Source organism: Colletotrichum truncatum, assembly GCF_014235925.2.
Source record: "Colletotrichum truncatum strain CMES1059 chromosome Unknown Contig_0005, whole genome shotgun sequence".
NCBI lineage: Eukaryota > Fungi > Ascomycota > Sordariomycetes > Glomerellales > Glomerellaceae > Colletotrichum > Colletotrichum truncatum.
Genome location: NW_027222402.1, coordinates 1,001,556 through 1,014,132, shown reverse-complemented (window position 1 = coordinate 1,014,132; position 12,577 = coordinate 1,001,556). Strand labels below are relative to the sequence as shown.

General features: G+C 49.5%; 7 protein-coding genes across 7 annotated transcripts; 2 read left to right on the top strand and 5 right to left on the bottom strand.

Moving 5' to 3' along the window:
- On the top strand, positions 1-2,224 carry CTRU02_208305 (restculine oxidase; the record flags this gene model as incomplete). The annotated part of the gene is made up of 5 exons (XM_036725757.1): positions 1-97; positions 191-569; positions 620-1,106; positions 1,166-1,265; positions 1,314-2,224. The coding sequence occupies 5 exons, from the start codon at positions 1-3 to the stop codon at positions 2,222-2,224; spliced, it is 1,974 nt and encodes a 657-aa protein (XP_036582471.1).
- Positions 2,225-2,441: 217 nt separating this feature from the next.
- Positions 2,442-4,300, bottom strand: CTRU02_208304 (cytochrome p450; the record flags this gene model as incomplete). Its single annotated transcript, XM_036725758.2, has 6 exons — positions 2,442-2,634; positions 2,704-2,950; positions 3,021-3,620; positions 3,690-3,758; positions 3,825-3,915; positions 3,983-4,300. 6 exons carry the CDS (start codon positions 4,298-4,300, stop codon positions 2,442-2,444), a joined length of 1,518 nt encoding a protein of 505 aa, XP_036582472.2.
- A 1,810-nt stretch (positions 4,301-6,110) lies between these two features.
- Positions 6,111-6,887, top strand: CTRU02_208303 (uncharacterized protein; the record flags this gene model as incomplete). The annotated part of the gene is made up of 2 exons (XM_036725759.1): positions 6,111-6,300; positions 6,397-6,887. The coding sequence occupies 2 exons, from the start codon at positions 6,111-6,113 to the stop codon at positions 6,885-6,887; spliced, it is 681 nt and encodes a 226-aa protein (XP_036582473.1).
- A 312-nt stretch (positions 6,888-7,199) lies between these two features.
- On the bottom strand, positions 7,200-7,801 carry CTRU02_208302 (uncharacterized protein; the record flags this gene model as incomplete). Its single annotated transcript, XM_036725760.1, has 2 exons — positions 7,200-7,361; positions 7,418-7,801. 2 exons carry the CDS (start codon positions 7,799-7,801, stop codon positions 7,200-7,202), a joined length of 546 nt encoding a protein of 181 aa, XP_036582474.1.
- Positions 7,802-8,428: 627 nt separating this feature from the next.
- On the bottom strand, positions 8,429-9,001 carry CTRU02_208301 (uncharacterized protein; the record flags this gene model as incomplete). The annotated part of the gene is made up of 1 exon (XM_036725761.1): positions 8,429-9,001. One exon carries the CDS (start codon positions 8,999-9,001, stop codon positions 8,429-8,431), a length of 573 nt encoding a protein of 190 aa, XP_036582475.1.
- A 1,499-nt stretch (positions 9,002-10,500) lies between these two features.
- CTRU02_208300 (uncharacterized protein) lies at positions 10,501-10,740 on the bottom strand (the record flags this gene model as incomplete). Its single annotated transcript, XM_036725762.1, has 1 exon — positions 10,501-10,740. One exon carries the CDS (start codon positions 10,738-10,740, stop codon positions 10,501-10,503), a length of 240 nt encoding a protein of 79 aa, XP_036582476.1.
- Positions 10,741-11,167: 427 nt separating this feature from the next.
- Positions 11,168-12,451, bottom strand: CTRU02_208299 (uncharacterized protein; the record flags this gene model as incomplete). The annotated part of the gene is made up of 1 exon (XM_036725763.1): positions 11,168-12,451. The coding sequence occupies one exon, from the start codon at positions 12,449-12,451 to the stop codon at positions 11,168-11,170; it is 1,284 nt and encodes a 427-aa protein (XP_036582477.1).
- Between the last annotated feature and the right edge of the window lie 126 nt (positions 12,452-12,577).

Below are 12,577 nucleotides of genomic sequence, written 5' to 3'. Positions count from 1 at the left end.
ATGCCCTGTCTCAGCCAAGCCGTTCTCTTGGTGAAAGCCATGCTGTTGGTTTGTTTAGCCAATGCTCAAACAATTACTGTCAACGATGTTGTTACTGGTCTGTTACTGTGGTCGCTCATTTCTCATAAGCTTTTGAGAATGACACTATGTTATTGATTAGGTCATCACTAATTCCTTGTGATTTGAATAGAGGCCAATGAATTCAATGTTGCACCAGCAGCTGAGACTATAAACGGCGATATCCTAAAAGAGGAGAGCCTCCAACTGACAGATGCTGTACTGACTAACCTCACACATCTCTCACTGTCAAACATCTCTTTGTTTGATTTCGATACCACAACTAATAGTAAACGGCGTTCGGACACCGCCCGCGTCTTCCACAAATGCAAGACGTATCCTGGCGATGTTTTCTGGCCGAGCACGACAGTTTGGAACGTCTTCAACCTCCTAACCGGTCTCGCCCTCAGTGAGACGGTTCCCATTGGTGCTTCTTGCTTTGACACGTTTGGTACTTACAATGCTGCTCGCTGTGAATATATCACCAAGGAATGGGCGAATTCATCTATCCAGTGAGTAAAAAGTTCAGATTGTATAGTTATTGTGAGTTAAGATTGTCTAGCATAGAAGACCCAACATCCGTTGTTACCCCCTTGTACCAGGGATTGACCTGCATGCCAACTGCCATCACCAATGTCTCTGCTGGAATTTGTAAAGTGGGCGGATTTCCTTCTTACGTTTTAAAGGCAACGAATGTCGCACAAATTCAGCTGGCCGTCAACTTTGCCCGCAATCTCAATCTTCGCCTAGTTGTGAAGAACACGGGGCATGACTTCAACGGTCGCTCTTGCGGTTCTGGCGCTCTCTCTATCTGGACCCATCACCTCAAGAGCATCAACTTCTACGATAATTACAAGTCTAGCTCTTACTCAGGCCCGGCTCTCAAAGTCGGTGCCGGTGTCCAGGGCTTTGAGTTGTATGAAGCTGCAGACAAGTACGATGTGACAGCCGTTGGGGGAGAGGGAATGACAGTTGGTTTCGCAGGGGGTTACCTTGCTGGGGGTGGCCATTCACCGCTATCAACCAAATATGGCATTGCTGCTGATTCAGTGAGAATAGCCCCGATGCATCGAACGTATAACTGAAGTGAAGCTAACATCATCTAAAGGTCTTGAGCATTGATGTCGTTACTCCCGATGGTCGTTTCGTGACTGCCAATGATAACCAGAACACAGAGCTATTCTGGGCCTTGCGAGGTGGCGGTGGTAGTATGTATATAAACCATTCCAGCAGAGACATAACTGATTATGAGATAGACACTTTTGGCGTCGTAACTTCCTACGTTGTGAAGGTCTACCCCAAGCTTGAAACTGTTGCCGTCATGACTTTCAGTTTCAGCACTGGAGAGACTGTTAGTTACGATGCTTTTTGGGCTGCAGTAAGAGCATATTGGGAAGCTTTACCAACCTTCAATGAAGCTGGAAACTACGAATACTGGAACTTGTTCAACTTGCCGAACTCCCTTAGGTTTACCATGCTCCCTTGGTTTGCTCCTAACATGACCGTACAAGAACTGAAAGTCCTTACTGCTCCTCTCTTTGCAAAATGGACTGAACTTGGTATCAATGTATCCCCTGTCTATTCCGAGCATAAGGGTTTCCTCTCTGCCTGGAGAGCCGGTTTTCCCAAAGAGCTCATTGGTGGAACCTCCGCTAAGATGGCCTGCCGTCTCTTTCCCACGGAGAACTTCGTTAACGCCACGAAGCTAAACGCCACGTTCAACGCTATCAAAGGTCTCAGTGACAAAGGTGGTCAGATCATTGGGTTTGGCATCACCGGTGGACCTGGGCCATACCCTGACAATGCCGTCAACCCAGCGTGGCGTGAAGCTGCCATGTTTGCTGTCTCTGTTATTCAGTGGCCCGCCGGGTCCTCTATGGAAGTTGCTGCGGAGAAGTCAAAAACTTTGACGAACCAATGGATGCAGCCCTGGCGCGATGTCACTCCAGGAGGTGGAGGATATGCCAGCGAGTGCGATGTGACTGAGCCTGACTTCAAGCAATCCTTATACGGAACTGAGAAGTACGCTCGATTGCTTGCATTAAAGACAAAGATTGACCCCACTGGCCTCTTCTATGCCAACTTGGGTGTAGGAAGTGACGGTTGGCATATTACAGGTCAACTTGATGGCCTCCCAACTCAGAACGGCCGCCTCTGTCGAAAATGAAAAGAAACAGGACGGCAGTAATAGAGGGTAATTTCTGTGAGAAAGTGAAATTAGAAATGTAAAAACCTGCAATAAAGGGGCATGATCACAGGCAAAATATGCAGCTGTGGATTATGTGCATGGTATCAAAGAACTTGTTGCCTTCTGACGTCTCAATTTTGTGGTCTAGCCATTTTTTGGAAATAATTCTTCCCATTAGGACCTCAAAACAAATTCCTCAGCTCTCAATCTCAAGCGTATCGAGGTCAATCTCTTCCTTACGCCTCCTAATGAGAAGGGCGGTGGAAGGGTTCGGGGCCAGATTTAGTCCGAATGCGATAGGCTGAGGGTCAAGTCCGTCGGGCAATTTCCAGTCATACTTCATCAACAAATGGCAAAGGATAATCTTCATTTCATGGGCAGCAAAAAACCTATTTGAATGACAGATATTTTTGATTAGTGACTGAGGTTTATCAAGTCGACTGGGATTCCCGACTAACCTTCCAGGACATGCCTGCCTGCCGTGGCCGAATCCCATATGCTCCGAACTTGTGCTGACTAGGTGCGCCATATGGTCTTTGTCTGTTCCACGGAGTTTAAGGAAACGGTACGGGTCGAACTTTTCGGCGTCCTCCCAAACATTGGAGTCCCACATATGGGCGAGGTCGACCCAGACGTTATCGCCCTTGTGAATGTGTAGACCGTTACTCAGTGTAAAGTCTTCCACAGCAACTCGTCGAAAATTGGCTGTTCAGTAGTAAAATTGATGTTAATGATTTGCAAGTGTAGGTTGTTTGATGAAGCGAATGCCACCTACAGATTGACACAGGTTTTAGCCTCTGGCTCTCTTTGATCACGCTATCTAGTAACTTGAGGTTGTGGAGGGCTGTCTTTTTAATGCCTTCCGTTCCCAAGACACTGTTGATCTCCTCACGGAGAGGTTGAAAAAGTTCGGGATGACGAGCAATTTGGATCATCGTCTGCGTGAGTTGGTCCGTTGTTGGATGAATAGCAACCATTGCGAGTGATATCTGGCTGTCGGCAGGGTCTCTGTCTTCTGCGTATTCTCTTTGGCACCACTCGAGCGCGTCATCGTATACTGGCTCGGGCTCACCTCTTGCCAACGCATCCGCTTTACGAGCTCTTCTATCTAAGACGAATGGACGAATAAATTCCCGGCAGGCTTGGAGAGCTGTTCTTGTTTGTTGGCAGATGGCCATGTATCGATTCGCAATGGGCCGGAGAATCGGAGGGAATTGTCGCAGCACTTGTACTGCTTGGAACACCGTGTGTGTATATGCAGCGCTTAGTTTGATCCAATCCTCGTTGCGGCAGAGTTCCACGCCGAGGAAGAGGCGTGCGGATGTGCGGGCAACAAGGGCTGTCAAGTCCCGGGAAGGACGAACTTCGTGCCATTCTAAATAAGCGGACGTCAAATTTAGTACGCTTCGGAAGTGAACACATTGCTAGAAAGCCCAAAACCTACCAGTTGAGTCTGTAAACAAGTCGCGCACAGCTAATTTTGCTTCTTGATACAGAGGTTTCGTATACTTGTCTGTACCGATAACGGATCAGCGAATATTCAGTGGGTAGTGCTTATTTCTGTATCAGAATCGCATACTCAGTGCCTTGGTTAAATGTCTGTTGATCATATTTCCCCCTTCATAATTGGCCTTGAATGGCTCGAAGCCAGGGAGGTACCCATGATGGTCCTTTAGAAATAATGTTTCTTTAGCCCACAGGAACCTCACATTATAAACATACTCAAAAGGAGCTCACCTTTTCTACTGCGGGCCAAAAATCCAACTCATGGAGGTTGCGAACCTCTGCAAGCATATGAGGAGGCAAAACGATGGCGTTGCCAAGATAGGTCTTCATGGTGTATGGCTCGTCCGGATACTTCCGACGCCCTAGAACGAAAAGCTCTTTGGATTTGGTCATGAATTCTCTGGTGCTGGTTTTGGGATTCAGTATAGGGAGACTGGTCTGCTTTGCCTTGGCAGCGTACGCGAAAAGAAGGACGAAAAGGGTGATGAGGTATGACAATGGACGCTCAGTAGGCGACGGCAAAAAAGGCAAACTGCCTGGGATGAACATCAGTTTTCCAGATTGACCGTCCATTTTGTCCCAATAGTTCGGCGCAAGGTAGTTCTTGCAATAGTCCGCTATAATGAAGACGCTTGACAAGTTGTGGACAAGACAAGAACAGTTGAAAGCAGCATAAATCACCAGTCTGAAGGCCACGAAGAAAAGATCCAAATATACGTATTTCGTTTCTACCATGCTACAATGCTGCTTGTTCTAAATAACAGAGATTCAGAAGATCACTGACCATGAGCACTGATACTTTGCATGCATAGGCTCATCCGTTCTGGTAAGACTCCCCGAGTATCCTGGCAACAACACTGTTATCCACAATATAACAGGTTTTGGCTGCGGCTGAGCAAACCTTAGGTGTCACTTGAATCTCGTTCTTAAAGCAGGAACATAAATTGTTTCAATCCATTCGGTGTTCATTTTGTACGTACATGAGGGCATGAAACAATTTTCGTATTATGGCAACAGCCGAGAGCCAAGAGTCAAAGGCCAAGATCTGAGCCACAGTCACAAGCTAGTCCCTATGCCCATCCCGCCGATTGCTGATTGACATGGATTTCGCCAAGGGCTCAGGTTCATAACTTCAGAGCAACTTTTACTTCACACCACAATCAATACAGTAGTGCGTATTGATCACCAATTTCCCTTTGCTGTTGTCGTTGTAAAGCTATCATTTTGATTAAAAACTATGATGACTATATGGGCTTTCGAGCTTCCAAAAGTACTATTAATGTCAAGATATGTCTGCAGGACTTTGCTGCTGTTTGTATTGTCAAATACATGTTGGATCATTGTGAGCACAGTCTCGTCCGGTCGCAAAGCTCCCGGCCAAGGTTCCGGCCCCCTTCCCTTTGATATTAGCCCAACCTCAAGATAAACAAGCGAAGAAAGACTTGTTACGCCTGCTTCGACTATACTATACAGTCGTCTATCAATGTGAATTCCTAGTGCCTTGAGCATTTCCAGATCGTATAGGCCCACCCAACTTGGCACATAACTTAGTGAAAGTTGTTGGTTGCAGAGCCCGCATTGGCTTTACCCCGCCCTTGGCAAAAGTAAGGTCAAGCGGCAGTAGATGGGAGACCTTAACATCCACGATGCATTATTTGCGACCGTTTTTCCCTTACGCAAGCCAAGGTCCAACTGACTAGTGCAGTGCAGGCCCTCCAAGTAACGAAGAAGAGTACGAGCATGTGCATGTTTCATGGACCTTGTGTCCCACATTTAAGTGACTTCGCAATCTTGAAATGACCTTGACGTAATATTTTTTTTTTTTTTTTTTTTGAATAGAATCGCGGTACCACTCATATCGAGTGCTGCCAGAAGCTACATCCTTGCTTATTTAACCTGGCTATCCGTATCTTTAAAAGCTCCGACGGATGTTTCTTCGCTGTGGAGTGCGGCAAAGCTGTTTCTGGGCCCAGCTTGGAATGATCTTCTCCCAATCAGGTTCCATCGGAGACTTGGCCATACCTTCAGCGTGTAATCTGCATTATGCAGTTCCGCACTCTCAATGCCATGCCTGCAGTTGAACTCCACCCCGGCGGAGGGTATTCAGATCGCACAGAATCGCTACGTATCACACGATAAGAGCGCCGTGTGGCTTGATATGTAGGTAGATCAACTAAAATAGGGGCACATACGTACTCATCTGGTATATGGCCCTCCTTCGAAGGATCGACCTACTTGCAATCCACGGTGTGACTCGCAGTATCCTGAGTGTTCTTGTCTGTCCATCTGCAGCAGACTTAGCCACAAAAGTCAAAAACTACCTTTATTTGCATTATATCACCATATTTTTCGCTTCAAAATGCCTCAGATCATAGAGCTCGGCTGGATTCCTGTCAAGAATGATTACGAAGAAGCTCCAGCGACCAAGGCTATTAATGATCTAGAACCGAAGCTTATGGCAAATCCCGATATTCTGGGCTACTGGAAAGGCGTCCGGGGACACGGCGCTTTGGATAGTCGACCGATTAAAGGTTGTGATTTGGCCACTAGTAAGTAATTTTCCTGGTACGGCTTCAGGTCGCTCAAATTCGGCGCACCATCCCAATTCCTTGCGGCAAAACTATGACGGGGCTGACCGCATCTAGTATGGAAGTCATTGGAAGCTGCAAAAGCAGCTAAAGAATCTCCCGAGTTCAAAGAAGCAGCACAACTATGGGGACAAATTGTTGAAACCTCAAGCCACTACGGCCCGGTCCAACCGTGGGTTGACTACTTCCGCCTGGACGGCGACGATTTTGCCAAAGTGATTGGCGCTCAAGTCGTTCTTTTATCTGGATTTTATCTCCCAGTTGATGCCGATACAGACGCCTTTTATGACACCTGGAAACGCCTTACGCAAGCCACACCAAATGAACCTTCTGGTTATATTGCCGGCGTGCATGGCTGGTCTGTTGGCGATACCGATCACAAGGGAGAAGGCAAAAAGGTCTTCATGGTTGTGAGTGGCTGGGATAGCGCAGAGAGTATTAAGGCTACTGATGCCGTGGATAAGAGGAGCGAAATCGAGGAGGGCCTAAAGCATTTTAATATTCAGAAACATGAACACCTTTCTCATGGACTGACAAGGATAAAATAGCAGGACTTATAGAAAATAGGGTACTAGAACCTTTGTCCAATGAGTATGTCAGGCCAGCGCTATTTCCGAGCTACTTTGTACAAGGAACAACAGCAGACTACGAATTGTGTCGAGCCGCGGACAATAGAGGGATAAAATTTCATTAGCTCAGGGCATCTCCTTCTATCCTCACCTTGTGCTCACTTATATGTATGCATCAATCTGTGTTTTGCAAGATAGAAAATACGAAACGTTCATATTTCCGCTGAAATCGCGAGTGTCGTGGGTATATCATACATGAACTTCATCAACCTAGCCTAGCACCAGCCCAACTTATAGAGCCTTGTCGGTAGTTCCCTTCTTCACAAAGTCCTTGTTCGCATACTCCCTCTCTCCGCCAGTCGTGACGACCTTGTCCTTCGCCTGCCCCGTCGTGTCGCCCGCCATGGTGTCGACAGCGGAGTTGAACTTGCCTCTCAGCACCTCACCAACGCCCTGCGCCCGTTAGTGATTTGAGGCAACTCAGGGTGGTGTTTATCTTCAGTACTTACGTGGGTCTGCGCGAAAGCACCCTTGATCTGCTGCCCGATACCACCGCCTTTCGTCGTCGGCGCATCTCCACCGCCGACCGTGCCCGTATGACCGGTGTTAGCATGGGTTGCCGCGGCACCGGTAGCATTGGCTTCTCTTCCGATCGAGCTTCCGACTCCAGTTCCAGTCGTGCTGCTGAACTCGGGCTGGGCTCCCGTGGGCGCCGTCGTGCCGCGGTATCCGGCATCAGGGTTCGTGACGTCGCCACCCAGGCGGTGATGCTCTCTCATAGCTGAACCGGCGATGCCTTGTGAGGTGGCAGGGTTCGCATTGGGGTTCTCATACGTGTTGGGCGCGCGAGCGTTCTCGGCGTTGAGCGCGGCAGTGTTGGTGTTTGCGGCCATTCTTGGAAAATGTGCTTCTTTGGTGTGTGATTATAGCGAAGTGGATGTCAAAGGATTACTTCCAAAAGGTCTGCTTCACAAGAGGACGCTCGAAATATTTATGACGGGCTCAAACACCCATATCGTCACCAAGAATCTTGTTCATTGGGCCCAAACCTGATCTTATGATGCGCCAAGGGGTGACGTCACGATAGCGCAAAGTCGCCTTGCGAGGGTCGATCTGTGGATCGCTTGCCGCATTCCGAAGTGCTGGGTTGATGTCAGTTTCTTCTCGATGAATTATTTCCGAAGAGAAATTCTGATTTGTCTTTGGTCGTTCCCTTACGTATGTGCAGTTGTGGTTGGGTATGTTCCGGGAAGCTTGGTGATCTCCCGGACCCTTCCGGGCGACTTTCATCCGGATCCTTGCTATGCACATGCTTGACTCTGTAAGTTAACATTTGTAAAGAATATCGAGTGATTTTAACTTTGTTTATTAAATCTTTAACAAATTATGCCAATTAGGCGAATAACGAGTGTCCAAACTGTATCGCGCTACATAACTACTATCAATGATACACAAGAAAAAGCCACCAACGGAACCCTATGTCTCAACTTCGACCCTCACAAAATGGTCATATCAATCTCTCAGAAGAAGCCCAGAGCAACAACACCGGAAATCAGAAAGTAGATCCATCTTTCGACAGTCAAATTCGCTCCTGCTCCATAGTAGCACCCCCTCCCGTTGCAGCGTGTCCCTCCACCTCCCCATCCACCACCTCCTACGCTCCAGGCAGCGCTACCTCCCAATCCGTCACTGCCTGCTACACTCCAAGCAGCGCTGCACTCCCCTTTAAAATCGACCACCTCAGTCCTTCCCAAGGGTGTGCATAGCGTGTTCTGTGTGTCCTGGCTTCCGCTATCGCCGCTGCAGGACAGCGCACTGGTCCACTTCCCCCCCGAGCAGTGTTGGAACGTGTCTGAGAGACAGTTCCACTGGCCCTCGTAGCCGCTGCAGTCCGAGTCGGTGACCTGTCGGAGGCTGGATATGTCGAGCGTGGTGGCATTGATGGCTTCTTCGGTGAGTGCCTCCACGTCAGGGATGGGTTGAGGGTTCGGACGTGGCTCGGGGGCAGCAGTCGAGAGGTTGGTACAAAGGGCTAGGAAAAGGAGGGCTGCGATGACCCTTTGGCGTCCGATTGGCTTCTGTTGGGCATACATCTCGTGATCTGTTGTAGGTGCCGGCAGTGTTGATTCTTCAAGATCCCTTAACTGAGCTTTGAGTTGCCCAGTATGAGCAGGTTCTGAGGTGAGCTGGCCGAAGAGCTGAACGAGAGCAAGAAGTTTGTTGCGACTCAAACGCAGAAAGAAAGACTAGGCTCGAGAGCTGTCATAAACTGCTATATATCTCCCACCTCAGCTTTTGCAGCCGGCCGAAACGAGCTTGAACCGATGAGACTAGGCACATGGAATGACGGCGTTTGAGGCCATGTTCTGTCATGACCGTGCCCTGCCCTGCTGGAGCCGACGTTCGTTCCGGTTATTTCTCCCGATATTTCCCCTTCTATCCCTGTTTCTCTCGGCCCTGATTATGGATCATATGCTCTTGAAGGGATGTGTGAGCAGAGCATCCCCGTTTGGTGTGCTGTCAGCTGCTCGAAGCTGTCGTGGACGTGTAGCCTCATTATTGGATCGCGAGACTTAGCTTCCGCGCCGAGCGGAAATCCCAGCACGTTAACACATGTTATGGGTTCCAGTATGAACAAACTAATGAAGAAATCAAACTATGCTTTCTGCCTGCCGGGCTGGCTATAACTGGGATGTACCGCCAAACTACAACCTCTAGCGTGATATTTAGATCCTTCGGACAGAAAAAGAGTGCTTCCGGGTGTTAGACTGGGCGGGAATCGAGCACGGTCTTTCGGTACCCACGGACTGGCCTCGTCTATACTTGGTTTGTGAGAGTTTCACGGGTCGGAGTTCTGCAGAAACGCATCTGAAGAAACCGCAACAAACGACCCGAAATTCGAGGGTGTCGAGTTCATCATTTTGAGTTTGCCTCTGCTGATCCAAACATGAACGCACCCAAAGTGATTCGCGAACCGGTTCGCTCAACTGCTGATGCCGCTCCCTCAACAAGCGACTTCGCCAACTTCCTAGCTGCTTTAGCCTCCGCGCTACCAAAATCCCCCGCGAACCTATCACGCACCGAGCCTCTCCAGCTGAGGAACAGACTAGACAACGCATATATATGCATGTTGGAGGGTAAAATCCGAACGGTTTGCTTTGCTGTGGGGTTTTTTTTTTCGGGATATATACGAGACCAGTTTTCCCCGCCGTTCCCGTCATCCCGCATCTGCGGGTCTGGATAAGACTCACACGACAAGAGCATTGGCAATGACATCAAGCTTCATGATTTTCCAAGGTACCCTTCCCTACTACCTGTTCCCCAGCAGCACCAGATAGGGTCTTTCTCTCTCTCGTCGTGCCAAGAGCGAGTCGGATGATCGACATCAGCAATCGTTGGAGAATAACAGCAACCTCCCCTGCAGGCTGAGTTGTTCAAGGCCCCTTTCATCCCACGCACGCAGATCCGAGATCCACTCGCCACGGGCCTCTTACAAGCCGGGCATAGCCTTAAGTTTGGCCCTGTTTCCGACAAAAGCTCCAGTTTCATTGTACATGCTTCTATTATCATGTTCATGTGCATATCTGTATACCTACGCCGTCGGGGGTATCGGCGTCTTGGCGGCTGCCAGGTCCCTTTTTGTTCTGCCGGATCGGAGCCGAGAGAACAACAGACGCGAGTTGTCGTCGCCGAGGGGAAGTGTGACGAGGCTGACGCAGATGGACGGGGCGGCAACGGGGCCTCGAGGGAATTCATGTTTGTTGGCGGGGATATCGTTGCTGCTTCCGTGGCTCTTGTAGGGAGGATTGCCGGTGTTACGGCTGGGTTCCATACTGTATAGTTATTGACTGTGAAGTGAGTTTGATCTGCAAGTATCTTGAGTCGCTTGAAAGATGAGTCCGGCTTAAGTTGGCTGTGAACTCGCCTTAGTAAGTCGCCAACGAAAGATGCAGAGAAACGTGAACATGATAGTAAAGTCAACATTCTCGATGTTTATTTACAGTCTATGGGATTAAATATTAGAAACCCAGCAATGACAGCGCGTCCCAGCTCTTGGTCGGTGCAATTAATCTCCGTTACAGCACAATGCACCTTCGCCTCTAATAACCGTCATTTCTCGGGTCTCGTTAGTGGTATACGCCCATGAAAACCTGCACTCTTTTTTTCAGTTCTTCAAAAACAATATACGCCGTAGTGATATGCAAAACAAATTCAAGTGCCACGTTCAGTCATCCTAGACGCAGGTCATGTACGGACAACTAAAAACCAGCAGTAGCAGTGGTGGTCCATTGGGGGTATTTGCTGGTGGCCCAATGCCCATCATCGAAGTTCTTGGCGGATGTTGGGGAAGGAGAAGGAGAGCTGGCGATGCTGATGATGCTGGTGAGGAAGGTCGAGGATGGAAGAAGACTGCTTGTCTCTTGCGCCCAGGTGGTGGGTTGAGCGGTCTCGTACACCTGAGTGGGAGGCAGAACCTGGGTAGAGCTATCCACGATGCTCGCGCTGCTGGATGGGCTAGGCGTCCATGCAGGAGGTGTTGAGGAAGTTAGTGCCCAGGTAGACGAGGTTGAGTTGATAGACGGTGTAGGGGCAGGTGGCGGACTTTGCTCGGCAATAGATGTGACACCAACGGATGGCGGAACAATTGGAGTCTCTGTAAACCGAGGAGGCTCAACAGCAGGCTTGGAAGATGGAACTTGCGTTGCTGGGCCATCAACTGCGCTGGAAGCCCAAGTGCTTGGCTGAACGTATGTGGTCGAGGGAGATGAGACAGGAGGCTCAGTGTATGAAGAGGGCGCAGGGGACCAAGATGGCTCGATGGGTGAAGGAGGTAGGATGCTGGTACTGGGCTCTGCGACACTTGGCTGGGCAGAGGCTGTAGAAACCACTGAAGAGGGGAGAGGTACATAAGATGAGGTGAAGGTGGGCTCAGGAACACCAGACGAAGGGAGACTGTGTTGAGGTACGCTCGAAGAAGGCGATGCGGGCTGTGGAACACTGGATGACGGGGGAGCGGGTTGATAGGTGCTTGGCGAAGGGGATGGTGTTTTCTGAACTTCTGAAGAGGGCGGAGGAGCTTCTGACGACGAGTGAGGTGGCTGAGCGACGTCTGATGATGATACCACAGGCGGCTCTGGAACAACTGTAGTAGGCGGTGGAGCAGCAGGTGGCGCCGATGTCGTCGTCGGGGGTAAAGGCGTCGGCTCTGGTGCAGGTTTCTGTGTGGGAGTGACTGTGACGGTTATCCCGGCCTGAGTCTCATCGACATTGACGACGATGATGGAGGTGGCAGTGGTCGTCCGTATGGCAGACGACACCTGGGTAGAAATATCGCTAATACGTTCCGTCACAGTAACGTGAACCGGCTCTTTGGTGACAGTGACAACAGGGGGCTTCTCGGTGTTTGGGTTTCCCTCGACGTTGACAACTGAATATGACTTTGTCGGCTTCTCACGGGGATGCAGCAGGAAGTCGAGGACGGGAAAGGCATGTGCTGCTGTGGAGAGGGAGAGAAGCAGAGGTAGAGAGGCAGAACGATGCATGTTGACAAGATATCAAGATGCAACAGCAACTGCTGCTACTGCTACTGCTACTGCTACTGCTTCTGTACTGAGTTTGTTTGTTTGTCTGCTCGGATGCGATGATGCTTGGTGGATAGGTGCAGCTGA